The 23,431-nt window shown below is 38.2% G+C and overlaps 1 protein-coding gene across 2 annotated transcripts in view; it reads left to right on the top strand.

Moving 5' to 3' along the window:
• The first annotated feature begins 260 nt into the window (after window positions 1-260).
• LOC108118482 overlaps window positions 261-23,431 on the top strand; it is a 33,636-nt gene continuing 10,465 nt past the window's right edge. The window contains exons 1-3 of one of the 2 annotated variants that reach the window (XM_017231214.2): window positions 261-1,719; window positions 2,639-2,960; window positions 21,062-21,270. In XM_017231214.2, coding sequence (XP_017086703.1) covers window positions 2,774-2,960; window positions 21,062-21,270 — 396 coding nt within the window. In that variant the 5' untranslated portion in view covers window positions 261-1,719; window positions 2,639-2,773. The remainder of the gene's footprint in view (window positions 1,720-2,638; window positions 2,961-21,061; window positions 21,271-23,431) is intronic. The other variant, XM_017231216.2, reaches the window with a different exon arrangement.

The following is a 23,431-nucleotide window of genomic DNA, read 5'->3' on the forward strand; positions in this document are numbered from 1 at the left end:
ATCTATACCACATTATTATAGGAAAGTTCGCTGTTAAAGTTAGCCCTGTTATCTGTAACTTTTGGGAATGGAACAAACAAAGGAGAGAGAGAGAGAGCAAAAGAGCAAATCATTTCACACAGAGCTTTCGCTCTCTCGCTTTTGCTTAGCAAAGGACGTTCTACCAAGGAAACTTCCTAGCTTGGCCGTGCGATGGCGCCACCAGAGTACTAGTCTCTGCGACCTTAAGTTTTTTTTAGTCGCAATTTCAACTTTGAGGCGAACGCACGTTATTTTTGTCGCGCGCGTTATTTCAAACCCCTCTTTTTTGAAAGAGCCCAACGAAACCCGAAACTGAAAACTGAGCCAACCGAACAACACGCACACTCGCCAACCTCTTGTGCGTGTGTGCCTTTGTGTGTGTGTGAGTGGCCACTAAAAGTAATATCGTGTTTACAAAAAAAGGAGGAAAATACCCGTAATGCTACACAAATAAAAACGGAAAAGTGCAAGTGTGGCAGCAATAATAACAGAAACGAATTCAAGGCAAATCTGAGCAAGTGCATGCCGTGGAAATGAGAAATCTCTGAGCCTTTAGCTGGAAATGCCGCATTTGTTGCGTGCCGCAAACATTTGTCAAGCATTTGTTGTTATTGCTGTGGAAAACTGAGAAAACTGTTGCGGTTGCGGTTAATTAAAGCGCGAAAAGTAGAACACAAGGAGTAATCATCCGACGACCCCAAAACCTAACCAAAATTAAAAATAGCCAAAAGAATAAAAATAGTGGGGAAACTAAGACTTAATCCCTGTAAAAGCTGCGGCACAACTTTTGCATCATTGGTTTTTATAGTTGGTCCTTTTCTAAAATAACCTTTAAAAATTACAAGTCTGGCTTAACATTACTAACTTTTGGTTTAATAAAAAGGAAGAACAAATTTTAAAGAAATTTTGATAAAAAAAATGTCACAAACGCATCTCTATATTTGTTGATGTAATATTAATTTAGAAAACCTCCGAAAATCTTTAAAATACCAGTACATGCATATATATTTACGTTTTAGCGTAAATTTTATCAAATATTAAAAGAGAAGCGAAACACATAAGGACTTTACCGAGTCTCGCTAGAAAATTCCAAGTAGAAAATTTGCCATCATAAATTCCACTTTTAGCCAGAGAACATTTTAATCTTTAATTATATTTTGTCATTTTTTCTTGTCTGCCCGCTTGTGCCGTCTCTCTTTTCTGGCTCCTGCTTCAATTTAGGCTAATTATGTTGCTTGGGCGGGTTGGAGTAAATATAATGTCCTGTATATAAGGCTGGGTCTTGGCCATTTATTTCGTGGTGCATATTTTTAGGCGCTCCACTTGTCATTGTTGTTGGTTTTGCGGGTGTACGCGATTTTATTATTGCTGTAATTATAAAAACAGCTTCTGGTGTTGTTGCTTTATTATCTGCACCTGACTTGTTAGCTATTTATTTGTGTTTATCCAGCCTTTGTTGGCTTTAAACGAAGTGGAATGTTTTATAAAAAAAAAAAAACACGGAAATGAGCGGAAAAGTTGAATGTTATTGTTAGCTGTCGGAGCATGACAGTATATTTATATTTATAAATATTTATAAATATTTGTTAATTATCCCTGTTGTTGCTAGATTTGTGAAAGCCCATAAATCATTCCGAACAATGCCGAAATGCTTGTAATATGAAAAAGCACAAGCAAATGTAAATCTGTTTTTTAAAGGTACATCATTTCTTTTTTTTTTTTGAATACAACACATTTATTTCTTGTTTATCTAGATGCTCTTGAGTAGTGCTTATATATTTCAATACCCTCAGGCTTGATTGGCATTTATTATTGTTCTGATCAGTATTCATCTTAATGGACCTGAATTTGGTATTATTCAACTTATCTGTCCAATTTTCATTCACCTTAATTGCTGTCATTAATAAAATAATAATTTGGAAATAAATAACCAAATTGCCAATAAATTTCGATATAATGCATTTCTCAGATGAGCCCATAATTTCCGCATTTTGATATATGAGTAATTTTCGAAGGCTCGATCTCGATACTAAACAAAAGTCTTGGAATGGTCATTTAATGAAGAGCAATAAACCATCATATGTTAATTGCCAATCTGATTGCTTGAATTAAGCATTAAAGTTATTTGTATGATAAATGCTTCCTAATTTCATTGTTAGTTATATATTTGTTAGACCATTTTATGAAATTTCTCCTCCATTCTTTAAAAAAGACTTCGCCTTTTTACTGAAACTCTAATTCATCCTGCCACTTTAACTTCGAGTCACCAACTCAATTGCCTGGCAAGCGTTTTCCTGACGCTCTAAATCAACCAAAAGGTTAAGGAGAGAGTGGGAACTGGATTTTGAATTTATGTGGCAAGGTCTTTCTTTTGCTTTTCCGCTTTTCCACGCTTTTCCCGCATCGGAACCGAGAAAAGGCTGCTGTGTAATTAATCTTTGCCCAAAATGCTTGAAAATTTATGTCTTTAACTTGACTGCAATGCCGCTCCATATGATGGAAGAAGTGAATTGGGGGCAAGCAGGTCCTTTAATAGTTTTTGCCTTTAACTTTTCCCTTGTTTTCGTTCGCGTCGCGATTAAAAGTGATTAATAGCCAACATTTTATTACCGCACAGAGGCAGCGCTAAAAGGGAACCCCCAGAACAACAACTTAATGTCCAAATGAAATAAGTGAAATTTTCACACCGAAATTAATAAAGACATTAGTGCGTGTGGGCGTGGCTCATTTGGGGCATTTAACGGAGGCAAAGATGTGTGCAGCGGATCCCTTTACCCAGCACCAGCTGCCGCACCACCATAAAACTGAGCACCACCAATGCCACCAGCAACTGAGGGTGGAGCAACAGGCTCCGGGAGCGAGAAAATGGGCCACAGGAAGGACAGCGGCCACGAGTTTGCAGATCTGGTATATCCTACATGTGATACTAGTCCTAATCGGTGAGTTATAAATCTCTCTCCAAATGCATAAAAGGTTCTTTTGGGCACAGTTTAAATGGTTCATAATTAATTCCAGGGCAGGATTGTGGGCATCTTTTTTCAGTTTTATTTATTTACAAATATTTGCTCCAGGGGTATGCCCAAGCTAATAACTAATGGCAAATGTGTGCCTAACTTATCCAGAGTCAAGAGAGGAGCATTAATTTAAATGGGGGATCTAATTATACAAGTTTGCCCATGAGATAAACTAAAGGGAATATTTCAGCTTATAATCATGGTTAATGGCAAATGAGCTCTAAATTATTCAAATAGAATATTTGGTTAATGGTTCTATGGCAATTGACTAGGAAATACTTTGTGATTACCATATTTAATCTTTATTATGAAAGAAAAAATATACTGATTTCACCTTAATATTTATTATTATCAAAATCTATTTATAATCTTCAAAAAGTTTGTTATTTCTCTCAATCAAACCCTTCACCAAACAACACACTTAAAAAGCAATACTTTTTATATCGCCAACAAAGAAATATTCCATGAACTTTCAAGTGAAGTAACAAATATCTTAAATGCTTTCCCAGCATTTCTCAGAAAATCTGAGAGAAACAAAAAGTTTACGCATTTCATAATCAAACATTTTTACAGCATTGTTTCTGTGGGCGGAAATCCAGCTGCCTCAAAGCGAATTCCTGAGAAAATCCCAAGGAAAACAATCAACAAATTGAAAGCCAAAGACCAAAACAATCGAACAAGTTCATTGGCGAAAGACAAAAGGGCCGATAAGGACAAATTGGGGGACGCCGGCGGAATAAAAATTAATAAATTGAACAAGAAGTCCACTCTAGGGGTTTTTCTATTATGGGTACTTTGTTTATTTCTTATTTTTTGTGAAAAACTGGCTAGATGGCTAGTTACACTGTTTACATAATATCTTATTGTATACGTATTTATGAATTTGGTTAAATTTCTGATTGTTTATTACTAGCGATTATCCTATTAACAATATATATTTAGGTTTCATTAATATGGTTATTTTTATTGCTACTTTTTACTGGGTATTTTTAATTTCATAAGATCTTCATCTAGAATATTTTGTCAATAATCTCTGGTGTTGCCCTTTGTCGCATTTTTTGGGGTTCCAGCCAGTTAAGTTGACATTTCCGCCAAGACTGGAACGTGAGGGGGTTACTAATGGGAGTGGCTAAAAAGAAGAAGGGGCCAAAACTGCGAAAGAAGACAGTAACTGTTTTTTCATTATTTTCAAATCATATCACAAAAGGCAAAGCACACGGAATGGGGACATGCTGAACAGCGGAAACGGATATGGAGCCAAGTGAATGTTTGCACACCAGCGGGGATCCTTGCAGGTCTTTTGCTTTCCTATATCCATCTCTCCTGTTATCCTGTCTCCTCGTCCCCTCTCTGTGTGTGTGTGTGCGAGTGGGTGAGTTGGCTTAATTCAACGTCTCATTTGCATACATTAAAATGTCACATTTTACATGTCGTTTGTGCGTCTCGCCTTAAGCCTAACAGCAGTAACAGCATCCGCAGCAGAAGCCAACGTCAGTTAGCGTTAGGGATACTCCCTTGGAGCCAAAGAGCCAACCAGCCTTCGAAGAATCCATGGATCCATGCCGCCAACCACTCACTCCTACACATAAACTACATTAGCAATCGGAGGCAGCCGAAGGCAGCCATGTAAAAATGGCTTAACGCGCAAATCTTTCAACTAAACATTAATCCTAATGGTTTTCAATTTTGTTGCGCCTTCTGTGGCAAGTCAAGTTCGCGTTTTTTTTATTTTTCAGTCTGTTTTTTTGTTTTGTTTTTTGGTTTTTGTTCAGCCCACACCTACTACTTTTGATTTTTTTTTCTGTGCTCTGACTTTGACTCCGGTTGTGGGCCCTGCTTTGCATGTTAATACGCTCTTTGATATTGCCAAGCATCGCCTGCAGCCTGATTGCTTCTGACAGCGTCCTCCCAAGTCTCCCAACCACTCCGGGCTAACTGTAAATATGAAATTCGTTAAAATTTCATTGGAAATTCAGCTCGTTCTCATTGAATTTTTGCAAAAAATTGCTTAGTCGCAAATAAAGCAGCTTCACCTGTTTTTGCTTCCTCCTATACTTATACAGATCTATATATAAATATACATACGAATATATACATCCGTATCGCCCATTTGCTACCAACCCCCCTCATTAGCCGGTAACACAATTTCCCATTAATCAAGTCGAGCCCATAGTAAGAATTGCCCTTGACTCACTTTATAAAAAGTAAAGCGAACAAATCGTCAGGGGTCAAAATAATCTTGTGGAATGCGGTGGCCTTTCTCTCTTTATACATATTTCCTGGTATTTCATGTCGATTTAATTATGTTTGCGGCTTCAAAGAGTTCCGAAAACGTGTCACTCTTGAAGCTTTAAAAGTTTGATTAACAAGTTCTGATTAGTTCTGAGAAAAATATTTACCCAACTAAGTATGCTATATTTTAGAAATTTAGAACTTCCTAAAAACTTGGATATTTAGCTATAAGTTAAAGTTCGAGGATTCGAAAAATTCTATATATTTTGAAAATATAATATATATCTGCAACGCACATTTGCATAGAAAACTTATATAGCCCAAATAGCTACCCAGCAGATGATGCATATGTTGGCATTATGGGCTACATGTGTACACACTAATACCCCGAAACTAATACATACAACCGTACATTGCCATTAAATTGTTGCTGGCAAACTGAGCATAAGCTCAAGTAGGCTTTTGTTTAAATAAAACTGTGTCGCCACAATGGCCAAAGCAACTGAGTCTCTGTGTGGGTTAGTGTTTTTTCTTCTGCTTTGTATATGTTTTGATTATTCACACACGCACTCACACAGATTGTTGCAATAGATAGAAAACACTTACACATGCAAACACACACATACACACAGAGGGATGTATCAATGTCCTGTGTTTGCCAGACAAAAACATTTTGAGCCACTAAGCTTTTGTTGAAGTTTATCTCTGCATTTGCCCAATTGATGGAAGCCCCTCGATTGTTTCTATTTTCTTTTCTCATTGTTGTTTTCTCTACTTTTATTTATTGTCGTTGACATAAGCAGCAGGTACTAAAGGTGCCTCAAACTCAAATAAATCATTGGGGGAGTGCAAATGTTCATCAACAGTAATCCAAAACATTCGTACATATTTCATGGCACTTTTCGGTGACAGCGTTTTGACGGAACAAATTGCATAAAACGTGTTTGATGTCTAATTTATTGGAGCATTAAATATAAATATAAAATTGGTGGATGGAATTTTTCCTTTAGAGATAACTATTTTTACTTAAAATAGCATTTAATTTCCATTTTACAAATTTCATAAAGTGATGATAATATGGTAATATTAAACTAGTGCTTATTTCAGATTTTTAAATTAAAACTGTGCTTACATACATTGTGTATTAAGTTTGTGTTAAATTTAAAAGTGTATGTTTAGGTTAACACTTTATATTATATGTTAATATTGACTTTCTATTGGAAAACTGATACTAATCATAGGAAAATTTTCACATTTCAATTAAAATAAATGTCAGAAAAGGCCAAAAAGAGGCCAAGAAGCACACAATGTCACAGGACAAGACAAACAGTTTGGGAGCCAGTTTTTCAGTTCAGTTCGGTTCAATTTTGTCCGATCCGGTCAGAAAACGCCCCTAAGCAAATTGAAACAAAATAAAAGACCCGTGTGTTGACTTCTTTAAGGCTTTTTCTTTCTTGTAGCTTTATTGAAATCATTAGAGCGTAGAGAGAGCAAAAAAGTGTATATTTTTGGGCTTCGGTGGGACTTAGCATTAATGTCTGACGAGGCTCAGACGAACGACCGACTGACGTCTATTAATCATGCAGACTTTACGTTCCATTAAGCAGTCAACGACTGGGAGTTAGGGAGGTTACGAAAAAAAAACAACAGAAGATGAAGGAGATGTGTTGGCTATGCCCAAAAATGTTCGAAGCACAATTCCTCAACTTGGTCGGATTACGATTGGGTCAAACCAAAAGCAATCCTAAGCAATCTGAGTGAATCAGCAATGTTAAGAGGCAGTGGTGGGATACCCTAAAGGAATAAAATATAAATATTTAAGTTATCTGTATTTACTGAAGGCATGAATTACATATAATATGGGTGAGCACCTTGTTTTGATAGAAGAATTATATAAAGAAAACAGAAGAGCATTTTACTTAAGCAAAGAACTTTAACTTAAATTACTGTAATATTGATTTCTTTTAAATATCAAATAGTCCTCAAGAGATAGGAATGCTTTACCCTTTCTTTTTGAACTCGATATTCCTGCATTTCAGTCTTCTCAGTTTTCCACCCACCACTTGCGGAACGTACGAAGGTTCAAACTGTAAGGAAAATGGCAGGCAGAAAAACAGAAAAGCGCAAACATTGCGGAGCAAACAAAGTCAGTGGCCATTTGCCTGTTCCCAACTTCTGGCTCCTAATGGCCAAAATATTGTATTACAACAAATTGTGCAACTTGCCTGACTCAAAAAAGAGCAAGTGAAAAATGGGGAGAAAGCACCCTTTAAAACGGACCCTGAAAGGGTCCTTGCCAACCCCCCGTTCCTCATCAGCTGCTGCTGCTGCTAACGATATGGAAAATTTATCAAAAATCCAAGGGGCCGGCAACAACATGACACCGTCTGACCGTTCGTCCAGGCATAAAATAATCAGCACAGTCAAGGATCTACAGGATGGGTGCGGGAAATTGGGAGGAAATTGTGCGGAGGTCGGAGGAAAAGGCAACTGTTGGGCTAAAAGGCTTTTCAGGTCAGACCTGGCAAGAGACCTCAACCTCATGGGCGTTGATGGTCAGCAAATTGATTTCGATTCGCAGTCAGAAATTATCAAATGTGCAAATCGAGTAGAGAAATCTGTAAGGAATGTGAGATTAATATGGTTACAAGATCTGATAAGGGTCAAGAATCCAGAAGGGAAAAGGGTTGTACAAGATGATAAATACTCTTTCCTTAATTTGCACACTTCTGCTTAAGCAAATCCAAGTATAGTTTGACCTTCGAGCTAGTTTTAAATGTTATATGCACTCAACGGAAGTGAGCACTTGATTAGAAGAAAGTGCAGGCAGGCGAAAGTAAAGGCTTAGGACAGTCGGATGGAGAGAGTGGGGGTGTGTGAGTAAATAAGACGCTCACACCCACAATCAGAGCTCCGGCTAAGTCATGTAAGCCGCTCACCAAGCCGTGAAGACAATTCAATCGATGCCACATACCCACATATACCATCGCAATCGCACTCGGGGAAAGTTCCTTGCTCACTTCGGGCCAAAGTGTTTGAAATATTTTCACTTGTGTCATTTCCTCGAACACATTCCCACGGAAGCTTAGGGATGGGCTCGTGTCTGGCCAAGGAAACATTACTTACATGTGCCTGCAACTCGAGCTGATTTATTCACGCATCATTTGCCACGCCCCTCTGCCTGTCACGCGCCCATCGCTCCTAAGACGCTTTTGAGAATGGCCCTGGAAAATGGCAAATGGCAGCTCAAAGTTGGTTTTTGGTTTTTTTAGGACTCCATTTATCGGTAAGTTCAAGGGACAAATCATCATAAAAATATTTTTAATTAAGGGTGTGTTCAAAAAGTAAGGTGATTTCAAATTTCGGAATTTCAAATTTTTCGATTATCGAAACCTTTTACTGTTCAATGTCAATTTCATTTTTCAAATTTTTCATTATCTTCAGTTTTGGGAACAAGAAAAAAGTCACATGGGGCCAAATCCGGTGAATATGGTGGCTGAGGCATTATTGTGGTGTTGTTTTTGGCCAAAAAATCCAAATCTTTTGATCCATATTTTTTCGATAGCAAAAATCGCCGAGCTCGCAAAACAACTTGTAACTTTACGCCTCTCACAACCAAACAAAAGAGGATGTTCCATTGAAACTTGGTACAGATGTTAGGGAAGAGTGTACCAATATAACAAAACAAAAAAATCGATAATCGAAAAATTTGAAATTCGCGAAATTTGAAGAGTCACCTTACTTTTTGAACACACCTCGTATAACCTTAGTTTTTAATCTCTCAGAACAATTTAAGCCCCATATTTGTTATTCAAGTAAATCCTCCTAAATGTTCTTATAAATAAAATATTTTATTTTAACTAATGGGTATCTGGCAGTCAAAATCGTTGGCTATCTCTTAAAGACTCCTCCGTTGTCTGAGGTGCCTGCAGTGAATATTTGGCAGTCACTGTGCGGCGCAAATAGAGCGGAAAAATTCCGCCTCCGATGGCTGCTTTTGCTTTCTCTATTTCCCCAACTCAGAGTTCCCAAAGTGAAAGTTGCAGGGGAAAGTTTGCCATTTGACTGGACCAGAGAACTGAGCTCTCGTAATTTATTTGGGCCGCTGGTAATCAATGCCTCCGCTGAGAGTGCGGATGGGTTAAGCTTATCGCATCCGCTTTTCGGCCCGGTCCGTGGTCTTAAAGTTGTAAAGTGGCCAAAAAAAGGATGGGAAATTGTGGGTGGGAAGGCCGTTGAGAGACAGTTTTATGGGCGCCAGTTGAAAGGTCACTGCAGATGGTCGATTTGTGACCCTCACTCCAACGTTCCTCCAACAGAATTTATGACGAACATGCTGCAACATCCTGTTAACATACCCATTTGCATATCCTCGTTCACATGAGCACATCCAATGGTCCTGTGAAAGAAATGCGAAAAAGTACTATCACATCCATAACAATAAAGCCGCATTAGCAGCTGGCCCTGCAACAAAACAATGCCCGCCGAAATGGTTAGCTAAATTATAACCATCATTTTAATGGCTATTTTCGTTTTATTTTTCTCTGTCGCAAAAACCAAGAGCTCAGCACAAAAATCGCCGCACAAATGATGCTCAAGATGGCCACCAGTAATAATAGCAACAAACAAAATTGAGATTGTCCTGGCAAGTACTGTTTGGCATCGGCTGTAGTGGCTAAAGGATGTGCTTTTCGCTTGGATGTATTTCTCAAATTCTCTTCGTATTTATGATTTATGATTTGACCATGCAATATTTTAATTTTTGTAAATATATATTGAAGTATATTAATATAACTATTTACCTAACAATAGTCTCTACTTAAAACAAACTGCTTATTTCACTTATAAGAATAAAATCCAACGTTCCATATATTTATTTCTTCTCGATAAAATTATAATGCTCTACAGCAATCTCAATATGCCATTCAGCTTGCGGGTAGGGTATTCATAAATTTATATCAAAATGCGCAGCACTTCTGTGCAGTTGTCGCCGCCACAAAGTAAAGAGAAAAGCTGGCAAAAGCGCATAATGGTGGGGAAAAGCGGGGAAAACTGCCAATGGCCTCAATAAGCGTTTGCCAGTGTGTATGTGTGTGTGTGTCTATATGCTTGTGTATGTGAGGTAAAGTGCAAGTGTGTGAGCGGGCATGCAGCTGCTTTCATTATGACAGGAAAATGTTCCCACTTTCCCTTCGCCTGCTTAACTTTCCTTTTCTACTTTTTACGCCCTCTGAAGTCGCTGCTTTTTGCTGCTTTGTGCATATCATAAAATTTTAATTGAATTCTGACATTTTACCATGCGGGAATGGGAGTAGAGATTACACCAACTTTACAGCTGTCAATAACTTTGATGTCGCCGAAAGTCTCTTTGCCCTCTTTTATTTATATATGCCTCGTTTCGTTATTTTCCATGGGAAATGGGCGAACTACTTTTCGGCTTTTGGCGTTGTTAACATTTCATTTTTGCCGCATTTCATTTCGCCTGCGATGCGTTTTATGAATTCAGTTATTCCGTTGGGTGCATATTCAATTTTTTATTCGCTTTCCCGCCTCAGCTTGGCATCCTCGCTCATCCGCTCATTCACCACCCCCAACCCCCTTTTTGGCTTTTCATGGATTAATTTGCTCTGAAGGAAAAAAAGAGAAAGAGTTCCACTGACAATTTTAATGCAATTTTAATATGCGCGCGCAGCTTTATTAAATATTTAATATAGCTGGCTTTTTCCTCAGTCTGCTCTCTTTGCTGGTTAAAAGTTAATTACCATCCATATTTGTCTGTTCGGAACTTAATAAATTCAATAAATTGTATTAACCGCGAGTTTCCTTTTTCTTGCACTCTGCCAACGAGAAGGCAACACATTTAAATTGAATCTTTAATTTCCAAATGAGAGATTTTTTTCATTATTGAATTTACAAGCTCTTAATAATGCCACTATGTAGAACTTTAGCTATATATTTTTTTTATTAATCCCTTAGAATATTATTTTACAACCCACTCAGCTTTCAGATCCATTTGTGTTATCAATCCACACATGCTCATCCCCAATCTGGAAAACAAATATCTATTTTATTATGCATTTGGCGCCTAATTAAAATTACGCGAGTAAAGAAAGACAGAAAGGACACACAAACTCCGGAAGAAGTACTATAAAAATGTAAAATAAAAGCAAAGTAAAGGAAACAAAAATCATAAAAACAATAACAAAAAGTAATCAAAAAGTGGAGCACTTTACTTTTGTTTGTCCTTACCACACAGGGAAAATAAAGGGGGGCTGTGGGAGGGTGAGTTGGAGTGGTGGAAGTCCGTTCGGGCAGATGTTTTTATAGCTCATAAATTCGTAAGATGCTGTGCGGAATTGCCAAGGACCGGAGAAGTCCTGGGAAAGGGCGAAACGGGCAACAAAACATCAGAATTCATTGGCTTCTGCCAAGTTTTGTTTATCCTTTCGCTGCCTTGGCATATAAACGCTTCCTTTTCGTCTTCCAGCTTGGCTTTCCCCGGCCAAATCAATACAAAATTGATGAATACAAATGATCATAAAAAACAATAAAAAGCAATGCCAAAAAGCAGCTGTATCTCAGGGTGGCTGGTCTTGTCCTGATTTGGTTATAAAAATCCCAGCCACGTATTTGGATCTGTTTTGCTTTTTCCAACCAACAATGTGGGCGAAAATTGGGAATGGAGCGTATTTAAGATTTCCAGACAAATGCATTTCCATTTATTATTCATATATATGACTCTATATAATGACAGTCAGCCACTCATTTGAAATTAATTTTGCGGAATAAAGCAGCAACTCAAAGATGTACCAGATAGATTATGGCTATAGGGAAAACCAGGTGAATGTCATGGTCTGGGGCCTGTAAAGGGGGAATGATGCTTTTTAACTTGAGCTTGTCGCTTGCCTGCTCTCGGCATCTATGGAAACTCCCGTGGAGAATCGGAGAAATGGAGAAAGGGGCTGCCATTCACCCTGTTTGATTTCAAGCATATCGTTATCTAATGGTAAACGTAAATTCAGACACCTCACCAAACACAAATAAAAACAGATTTATAAATAAACAGATATTTTATATATTAATAACAAATCAATATGGTTCAAGAGTTGGCCGCTTTAGGTTTATGAATTTAACACGTTATGAGTATATCTGCTAAGATCCACCCTAAGTCAATGTGATCATAAAGTTCTATAGCGTTTTTCTGAGTGTTACTGCAGAGAAAGTAACCAAAAGCTAGGAAATATATGCATAAACACAAACTCACCCAGAAATCACACACAGAGACACACACAACTCACAGATGTCTCTGACGGGAAATTGATTTCAATCAATCAAATGTTGTGATTACTTTGCTGGGGAACGATTCCTATCGCAATCCCTTTGCCAAAACGTCGATGGAGGCCATTAGCAATAATTTACTTAGGGGCTTAAAAGGAGTTGAAGACACAAGTGTCAACTGGTAATCGAAGCCTTTTAGGGGCGGACGTTTTTGCGGCTAGAGAGTGCCAGGAGTTAAAGCTACTTGTAAAGGGTTTAAATTCTATTTTGGGTTAGATTATTATTTATTAAGAAGCCAATAAATATTATTTTATCCACTGCCATTTAAGTAATGTTCTTTGATTCCATTTAAGCCACACTTTAATGTATCTTCACTTCATCTTCGAAGCACTAATGACCTTACCAATATCCATCCTTTTTTAAGACATTTCTTTCCTTTTGCCAATTGCATTAGTTGGAGATCCTTCAACCTGCTGGCAGATGCAGTCCCATAATTCCCCTTTTCCTCCATTCAACTGGCTTCTTTGTTGACGCTTCCGTTTCTTTTTATGATAAATTGATTGATATTTGAATTTAATGATAAGCTTTCTGTGAGACGATGGGAAATCAAAAAAAGGGGGAAGGGACCCAGACGACCAGTTGGCAATTCAATTTTCCTGGCCTTTCATTTTTCAACTTCAACGACAGTGGCAGCCGCGTGTCTTTGGCTTCTGCCTCGTGTCTTGTGGAATATGCAAATTTCTTGCCACATTTTTCCCAACATTTCTTGTCTTTTTTTTGTGTTTGTATCCTGTTGCTGTTGTCGGAGTCATCTTTGATAAGCAAACTTTTGCACTGATAATGATATTTTTATAGTGCGTTGACGAGCTCGAAGGGCTCTAAGAGAAAAGTGCCTGAGGTTTTTTATATTGAGCCTTAAATTGGCTAAGAAAATACGCAATTGATTCTGAAATATTATTTTTTTATTTTGTGATTTCTAAGTCAACAGAAATTCGTAAAATAAAGAAAATGTTTATTTATGAAAATATAGCCAAAGTTCTTTTTATACCTTTCAACTTTGTCGTTATCAGGGCTGTGGAAAAAACTAACGGCAATTTGTGGCAATGCCGACGATTGGCAATCGATTTATAGGCCAATTTGCATAATCATTAAGTTCACATGCCGCCACACAAACACACATGCACTTCGCACACACACACATGGGCAATAACTTTTACTTGAGCCTTGACAGAAACAGCAGCAGAAAAAAAAAGGTTGGCATAAAATTTTGCTTGAATTTTTTATGTGAAATTGATTTTCCCCAACGCATTGCGGCTGCTTACCCCCTCGACTTCTCCCATCTGCCACACCCATCCAACTTCTGCCCCAGACAAACTCCGCCCACATTTGGATATGTCATGTATATTTACCTTTATCGGTTGATTTTCCTTGACGCGCAGCAATCTGAGTCGACTTATATTTTTTCTTTCACACAAATGGAAATTGTGATAAACTGTCGGATTTACTTAAGAATTCTTAAATTTTGACATAAATAATACTATTTAATATATAAAACTTGTTTAAGAACTTATTTTCTTTTATTATTTTATTGTTTAATAAAATTACTTTTACATTTTCGATTGGTTTTATTTTTCTAAGTGGGATCCCATGAAAATAACGGAAAACCCCGATTGGAAAAGGGAAAGTTTTTCATAAATTCTTCTACCTTCACCTGGCTATGAAAATTGCTTAAACTCGTGATGGCAAAAGTCCGTTTTGGCCTCATTAAAGCGCCTCCGGTCTGAGCCGGCCTCTGAATTATTTATAATACTCTCGGTCGGCCCAAGTCATGGTATATCCCTCGGCATGGTAATATGCCAGGGCCAAGTTGTCTTTATAAATATATATAAACCACCTCCACCTTTGAGGTGTGTGTCCATCCCCTGAGGCTGGTCAGGAAAAGTTGAATAGGAAGTTCCTCAAATTATGCCAGAAGCAGTCAAAAATACAAAAAAAAAGCGGATAGAAGAAAAGTAAAAAAAATTGGTTGGTAAAAAGCGTGCTTATGGCCTTTTATTTTAAATTCTCTGCTATGTATTTAGGCAAATATTTTTCTATGGCCAACTGAAGGCACTCTATGAGCCAATATTATAGCTCAACTTTTGGTCTTGGCCTCGAGGCAAAAAGAAATTTTTTCGGTACTATTCGAAAAGAACTTGAATTGAGAGCGGTAATCAAATATTAATTTTGGTTGGAAGGAAGTCCAAGAAGAGTATGCAGTAAGTGGGACGTATGTTAATGGAGGCTTTGTGGTGGTGGAACCTGCAAGAATATGATAGTCCAACTTTTTGAATAAATCATCACAAGTTGCATACAAAATGACCAATTAGGAAAAGTTCATATGAAAACGTCCTTGCATCTTTCAATCTTTTTAATTTTAGTAGAACTCACTTACTAACTATTTTTTGATTACATTTTCATTATAATGCTGAATCATTTTATTTTATTCAATTATCTTATATGCTTGTAATGGGCTTTAGCTTTCTCAGTACTCACCCCTTTAAGAACATAAACCGATTTTCATCTTATGTTACTTCCAAGCCGTCTCCTGTTCTTCTTGACTGCATAATTCATATGGCAAAGGGCTGGATCCAAAGGAAAAGTTGCCTTGGCTGTTAGTTGGCTCAAAGGACCAGGCACTTGGCATCGCCTTAAGCCGTCTTTTCAGCGCCGCAAATTGCATTTAGCGCATTAATTTGACGCCTCCACTGCGCCTCTAGTCGTTAGCGGATATAAAGGAGCAGTTAACCGCACGACCCTTAATTATAACTATAGATGATCTAGGTCGTTTTCATTGTTTATTTTCAATCTGTAAAAGCGCAAAATACAATTGAAATATTATCAGTTGATAACTAAATAGGCATCGGGGATATTTGGGTCGCCAATTGCTCATTTCCTCCGGAGATTTTAGAAAACACACTCGAGAAAAAGTCTTTCAAGTTTTGGGTTTAATTTTATTATTTTAGGCATTGGGCGTATTTTTTTTTAAATTCATTTACGCTGTATTTTCGATTTAAATTTTGTATTTTAAAAATTTTGTTTTGCTTTTATTTTTCTTTAGTATTTTTCACAAGAGTGGCATTCCATTGCCTGTGCCTTTGCCTCACTCACATTCCTTACCTGACTTGCGTTGACTTTTGCTCCTCGTCGTGCGCGCTTTGATGTCTTGCGGCTTGTTTTCCGCCCCGGAAAATCTCCCGGGAGGGAGATGGCGACCTGACCTCAAACCAGTCGCGGAAATTTTGCGCCGCAATCTCTTAAGACCGGCGACAAATATACTTGGTCTGGCGTTCGAGGTTCGGGATTTAGGGGGCGGTTCGGAGCTTTAGGCATTACCAAGATTTAACAGCAACTTCTGGGCTTTTGTCGTCGGCTGTCGGTTGTCTTCCGTCTCTCTGCGGGTTAAACGATGCGAGTGAACTCAGGTAGAAGAGGACACGCCGCTCGTAAATAATTAATCTGCCCGCAAAGTGCGATTATCAAAGTGTTGGAAAAATGTTAAATAGCTCCCCAGGGCAGAGATGCCGCCAACAACATTAAAATGTGGCGACAGTTCGGGCCTGAACACTTGAAAAAATGTTTGAAATCAAAATTAAGCTATGAAGAAGTTTAGTGGGACCAAACGAGACCAACTTGTGATATTTGCATTTTGTAAAATTTACTGAGGATATTCTTTGTAGTCATTCTAATTTTAGACAAAAAGGACACACATCCATATTATAATTTTCTTCACCGGAGTGTATCCTTTTCCGTCGCCCTCAGAGGACATTTGCCCGCTGGCTATTCAAACTCGGAGTTCTTGATATTTTTTGACTGCTTCAGTTGATGTTTTTCAATTATGCAAATAAAGGGATTAATTTGTTGCGGAAAAAGGGACGGCTGGTTGGGTATGGTTGGGGTTGGTAGACACTGGAAATTGTTTTAAAGAATGCGCCAGGCGCTGATAAAAGTTTGTCTCAGCCGAGTTTTCACCCAGCCTCCTACCATTTTCTTTCGCTTGAGATACCAAACTGTGCGACAACTATAAAAATTTCAATTACAAAAGGGGGTAAAGAACTTTTCAAAGGATGGTGGATAAAAGTGGGGGTGCGGAAATAAGGAGACGTTGGGAACAACTTCCAAAATTGACTTCATTAAAGTCAAAACAATTTTTGTCTGCGGACAAGTCGTCTCTTTTGGACGTGTGGAAATGACAACAAAATGGGTTTGGCAGGGATTTGGGGAGTGCGATACAAGTGGGGGTTGTGTTCTACAAGAAGTGGGATTTAAAATGGCTAAAAAACTTTTTTTAGTTCAAGTATTTTACCAAAAATCTAAAAATATTTGCTTAAAGAAAGAAGATTTTAGTTTAAATTAAGTGTATTTCGAAATCACGTATGTTAAAAAGGCTTATTTATGCCAAAAGAAGTATAAAACTGAGCATCATTTAATTTTATTTGTCTTCAAATTTGTTCGGTGTCAGTTTCAACTCTGTGATATTGTATTTTTGAGGGCTTTTGTTTTTCTGGTTGCTTAACATTTGTTTTACCCCTTTTACCCGCCATTTTATTTGCTGTTTCAATTGTCAGTTGAGCTGGAAGTGGCTGTTGAGTATTAGGTCTAAATGGGGAATTGCAAACACTCCGGCGAGAAAGGGGAAGAAATGCCATCAAGGAACTCTTTATTGTGATATGGTGAGAATGGCGGGCATGGAAAAAGGTCCTGAAAAGCGGGGTTATGTTGTGGGGGCGTTGCACAAATTAAGCCCGAATGAAAATTAAACGATGCATGAAATTACTTTGCTTCTTTTTTTCAACTTTTCTCACTGCTGCTGTTCGTTGTCGTAGGCAAATTTTCTTTTACAGCTACTCCCCCACATTTTCCAGCCCGTTCTTCTCCAACTTTAGCTTTAGCTTTTGACTTTGAATGGATCGGGTTCTTCCTTCAAAGCACATGGGTGTACGAAAAGGGGTTATTACCCAAAGCAGTTCAAGATTAAGATATACATTTGGCAGAATTCTGAGTTTGAGCTTCAAAATCAAAGAGGGCAGTGTACTCGTTGATATTAACCATATTCATTTTTAATTATTTAGAATGTATAATATTATTTTTCATAAGCATATATTTTTAATACCGCTCCTTGATAAAATCCCCTTTAAGCCACTGCTTTTCTACTTCGTCTCAAGTTCCCTTGTCGTTTTGTTGGCTTTTTTAATTTTTAATGTGCAGTCAGTTGTTGTTTCTGTAGTCTGCAGTAGAAAAAAGGACACACACCATTTACGCAGCAAGACCTGCACTCGTGCACTGCCAACGTGCGAAAGAGAAGGGGTGTGGAGGGTGTGAGAGGGAGGGAGGGAATGTCCCAGGCCAATTTGCAAAGTCAAATGCCAGTCAACTGCAATTAACTCGCTAAAAACCGAGGGCGTATCCCCTCAACGGGACATGGGTGAGGTGCCCTTAAATTACAAGGATCATACATAACAGTTAGCGTTCTTGGAAGTTTCCTCATTTAAATGCTTATAGAGTTTGTAAAATATGTAAGAGTTTGTAAATATGTAAAAAATATCATTAATGTAATTCCGAACCTTAATAATAAGCTTTTAAAGTACTTTTTGGTAATTATGGTATTTTGGATCAAACATTTTGAAAGAATTTAAGAACTTACATTCAACGATTATATTGCAAAAGTTACCTTTTAAGATATTCTAAGGCCGTAAATTTTATTCCTCTGGTTTCTTCCATTCCTTTTACACTGACACAAAACCTTAGCTTATTAGCACATTTTATGGTACCATCTACTCCATTTATTTGCTTTTTTCTCCCTTTGGGCTAACAAAAATATGCCGACACGGAAATGAATTTATAATGCATGATGTTCGTTGTTGTTGCGATTCGTATTTGGGGCTATAAAATATTCGAGCCCAAAAAAGCGGACTGCATGTGTGCTTCTGTTTGTGTTTGTGGAAAAAAGCAAAAAGGCAAACAACTAACTCATTTTGTGGCTGCCATCGCTGTCTCCTCTTCTTCTTTTATGCCAATTGTCTGCCACGGGCACACACACACGCATAAGCAAACACTAACAGGCCAACACACACAAACACACGTACAAACAAACAAACAGAAAGCATTCAACGTATTTTTTATTGAAGGCGCGACTGCGATTTTGATTCCGATTGCAAATCCGTTGCTCTCTTTTGCTCCCCTTTTACTTTGTCTCTTTCTGACCCTGCTTTTTGCACTCGGAGAAAATGTGGTTGCTATATCGGAACCGTAACTCAATTCTGAACCCTTAACCAGTACGCTTTAAACTAAGCATATAGAGACATTAGTAGCTGTTCTACACACTCATAGTTATACAAATTTATTATACAATATTTTTATTTTTAAAATTTTTGTTCTAGGATGTGAGTATATTTTGCTTAGTGCTCATCGCCCTATTTGTGTGCACATTGCTCAATATTACCGATGCTACTGTGCTAGTGTGTCCGTGTGCATGACCTCCGGCTTGGGTTTTTGAGTTGGGCGTGTGACAGCTCAATATATTCGCCATTTGTCGCTGTAAAAACCACACACTCGGTCTCTCTTTTCCCGCACTTAACGTGAGGTGTTCTGTCCCTTACCCACTAGTTGTCATATAAATGTGGCTTGCTGAATGTCGCAAAATTGTTGAGAGATGCTATAGACAACAGGAGATCCTCTTTCGGCACCTCGCAGACCCACCTTCCACCTCGTGATAAACAGGGAATGACACTGTGATTCTCTGATGGTAAAAGTATGGGAAAAACACGTTTAAAGTATATAATAATTAGATAATAAAATATAATCATCAAAGCCATGAAATATAATTTCTAGTTTATTAAAATGCAGCTCTATTCAATCTAAGATTTTCCACAAATCTGAAGGTAATAGATGAAGGCTCATGGCACTGTTCCTTAAATATATATTTTTCGTTCCACTTTCTGTGTATAAATCCATCTGATTAATTTTGTAAAACTCCGCAATTTTCGTCTCTAAACTCGCATTTAGTGCTCTCTTAAATTCGCCAATTTAAATGATCGTGCAGGTTACACATTTCCGTGTAGTAATTCATTTTCCTTATCAGGTAACCACTGTACCTCTAGTTCATCGTGCATGAGTCCTTTTCCTTAACTTTCCCTTTGCTTCCTTATTCGTGGCGCTGCTGCTGTTGTTGTTGGAGCGGCAAATGCAGGAAAATCAATTTCGTTCTCCATTTGCAGTTGGCAATTTGCATAATAAGGTCGTTTGGCGCAATTTGCATGTGAATGTGATAAATTCAATGGCGGCGCTGCACGTTACACCACACACACCAACACATACATATGCATATATGCGTCTGAGAAGAAGTATCTGTGTGAGTGTGCGTGAGTATTTGTTTTTTCCCGCTTTCCCACAGAACGAACTCACTTTTTCACGTTTGACGTTTGAAAAAATGAAAAGTGTAGCGGTATATTAAATAAGTGGGTGTTATCCAACCCACACAGCTGAAAATATAACGGCTACTGTCCTGGCCACCGTAACGGTTAACGGTAGTCCCGTTGGGGTCTTACCGAAAACCCGCCAAAATGTCGCGCAAGGCAAATATGGGGATATGTGCAGGGTTTTGATGTTTGTGATTTAAAAGCTTTTGGTCTGTGTTTGGCTTTGTATTTCCGTTTTGCAGGTATACGTACTTTTAGATCAAACATGTTCTGGATACAAATTTTTAAACATTTTTATCGAAATAAGACGTTGTAACCCCAATTTGGTTCACCCAGATTTTCCAACAAGAAATCACTATTTTGTTAACAACGAAGCCAAACCTCGTTAAAAGATATAAAAATATGTAAAATTTAAATTGTTGACCATTCTTAGCAATATTAGTGGATATAGCGTTCTTCAAATGATAAGAAAATTGTTTTAAAACATTTTACCTTTTTAAAATCAGTGGATAAGGGATAGGGATAGTTAGTTTTGGTCGTTGGTTGCAAAAAAAGTCGCCATTTTGACGGTCAGGTCCCGTTTTGACTTATTTACAACATAATCTAGAAAATATGTAGAAAAATTTTATGTTTTTATAAAAAATTCTTTAAAAATAATTTTTATATTTTTAGGGTATTCATGTTTTACCGTTATTTGCCTTCTTCATTCTCGAAAACTTTCAGTTTTTGCGCATGTATTTTTGTTTCGCCTTACACGTGAATTGTGGACTGCAGTGACGTGCACTGGGATCTAAGAGCCGGAGTCCAGCAGGACAAGTCAAAATTCATGTGACAGGGCCGAAAAGGTTTTTTGTGTTTCCTTTCTGGCCATTTTGGTGGGAAAATATGGCCATCTGGAATCATAACAGTTGAAATATGAATGTGGGTTAGGGAATACGAATTAAAGGAGGGAACTTTGGTGCAGTTGCAACGGGAATGGCACTGCCACTGGGTATTCCATTAAAAATAATTTCACCACACTAACGTCCTTTTCTATTTCCTTACCCACGCTAATTGCAGACATTAGCAGCTCGCTGACAATGACCGAAGTGAAGATACCCAATCACATAATGCGCCTGAAGAGCGCCACTCTGGGCTGTCGTTATGCCCTCGATGGGGAGTCCTTGTACTCAGTGAAATGGTATAAGGACGGGCACGAGATCTACCGTTACGTCCCACGCGATAAGCCCCCCGGCCAATCCTTCCCCCTGCCCGGAGTCAACATCGATGTAAGTATCCCGTAACCGATTATAAAAAAAATATTATTAATGATAGAGGTGATCATAGAAAAGACAAAGCAGCAAATACTAAAGAGCTAAAACTAATAGTATATAAATATTTGTCTATGTGGCAACAGGTGTTGCTTATCTGAAAAAAAGGAAGCGGAAAAATTTAATTTAAAATTTTATTACAATTTATGCACGTGATTTTAGAGATGGTGGGGTATGTTGCTTAGGATTTAGTGTTACGACCTGATCATAATGATTATTTTAAAACATGTAATTGCCACAATGGCGAAGGAAGCCCTTAGTGCCCTTTTCCCCCCAATTCGCTTTCCCCACTTTCCCGAATGCTTGTTGCTGATTACGTCGTCGCTGGAATGAAAATTGCTGCCACGTAGTTTTGCCATTTAACTTTAATTTAATGTGGATGTAACCTTCCATTGTTGCCATAAAAATGTGTGTCTGTGTGGGTTGTTCTTCCACCTCGCCCAACCACCATTTTCACTACCCCTCTGATTTGGCTGAGGTCACGTGTTGGTCTGCTTGCCTGGCGATCGAAAAGGTTAACGGAAATCACTTAAAGCTGTCAATATCCCAGACAAAGTTGATATCCCCCGCCCTTTACTTGGTGCCGCTCTAATAATAATAATTTGCCAAAAGCACTTAAGTGCGTCTACTTTGTAAGACGGGCAGTCAAAGGAAAGCAAGGCTAAGAAAAACAGAGACTGCACTGTGCAAAATGTGGTATATTTTCGGGGTGATTTCGCAAATATGTAATTTAATGAAGCTTATAAATTAGAAACAGATAATCCAACTAAAAGGGTTTATTAAAACTAATATATTGCAAAACAGCTGTACTTTTGAAAAATGATTACTTCTTTCTGTATATTTTTGTCTCAGTGCGTGGCAAAGTAAATCCCGTCAATTGTCGGAGCTAACGCGGCGTATGAGCAATGTGCCAGCGTGTTTTATGGTCTGTGTGCGTGTGGCCAAGCGGCTGGAAGGGGAAAAAGAAGAAAAATCCAAGGAAATGGGGTAAAGAAAGAGTAAGAGAGAGAGAGAGAGAGGAATAAGAAAAACGCAGGCTTAAGGAGACTCCTTTGGCATGGCATAATGCGTAATGCGGCATAATTTTCGTTTGGTTTCAATGTCTGCATTTGGTCGCCGGCCTCTTGAAAAGGGTTGAAGGCCGAGTTGAGTGGAGGGAAATGATTAGAACAAAAGTCGGGTTATTTGGGGTTACGAATGTGACTAAGTGTGGCATAGCTGAGAGAAGCTTGATAAAGTGGGAATATTTTCATGAGTTGTTGAAGGATTTGGCAAGAAGACCTTTACCCAATGTGAACATATAATGCTTATTGTTTGAAGTAAATTTATCACGGGTATTTAAGGTCGCTTCACAGAATTATTAAATTTAAAAATTTTATTTATGCTATTTTCTGTATTTAAGGTTGTCGGAGAATTCAGAATAATGCAGTTATTTATTAATCAGTCCCTTCAAAGGAATTTTTCTTCATTTCCGACAGACTTTGTCATCTTGGAAATGTTTTCCTTCTTACATCCCCGAGTTATTCCTATGTTATTTTATATCGTAATGTGGTTCCTTTTTATTTGTTGGTCACTGCAATCAGGGCAACGTAAACAAGGTTAGGAGCGCTGATTCTTTTTAGCCAAACCGAATTTGGAATTACAAATAACAACTTCAATCTGCAGTCATGAGCGAAATGGCCGCTCAAGATCCTGGCAGGAGGGGTTTTAGCCGGCGACGAAAAAGCAATAAAGAGAGACTGCAATTTGAATTGCGGTTAGATTTGGTTTTTTGGCTAGCAATGCTATGCCCCCCACCCCGAGAGCTCCTTCACGGCAACCAGAGTAAAACGACCCCCTCAGCAAAATTTTTCAAGGGGGTGCTGACAACTTGAGCGTGCCGAAAGAATTGGCAAAAAGACGAAAGACGCAGCTGCAGAATGAGAAGAAGAATCGGCTTAAGTACTGCCAAGAAGGCAACAAACAAAAGCCAGTCCACAGTCATTGTAAAGGACAGGAGAAGCTGCCAAGGGTTAAAGGGGTGCAATAGGGACAGCCGAAAACAAGCAACAAACCAAAAATAATGTTGAACGTGACTTTTGTGATTGTTTACGCCGGAGAAAGAAAGTAGAGTGGGCCA

This window comes from Drosophila eugracilis, unplaced genomic scaffold, assembly GCF_018153835.1.
Source record: "Drosophila eugracilis isolate 14026-0451.02 unplaced genomic scaffold, ASM1815383v1 contig_1197, whole genome shotgun sequence".
Taxonomy (NCBI): Eukaryota; Metazoa; Arthropoda; class Insecta; order Diptera; family Drosophilidae; genus Drosophila; species Drosophila eugracilis.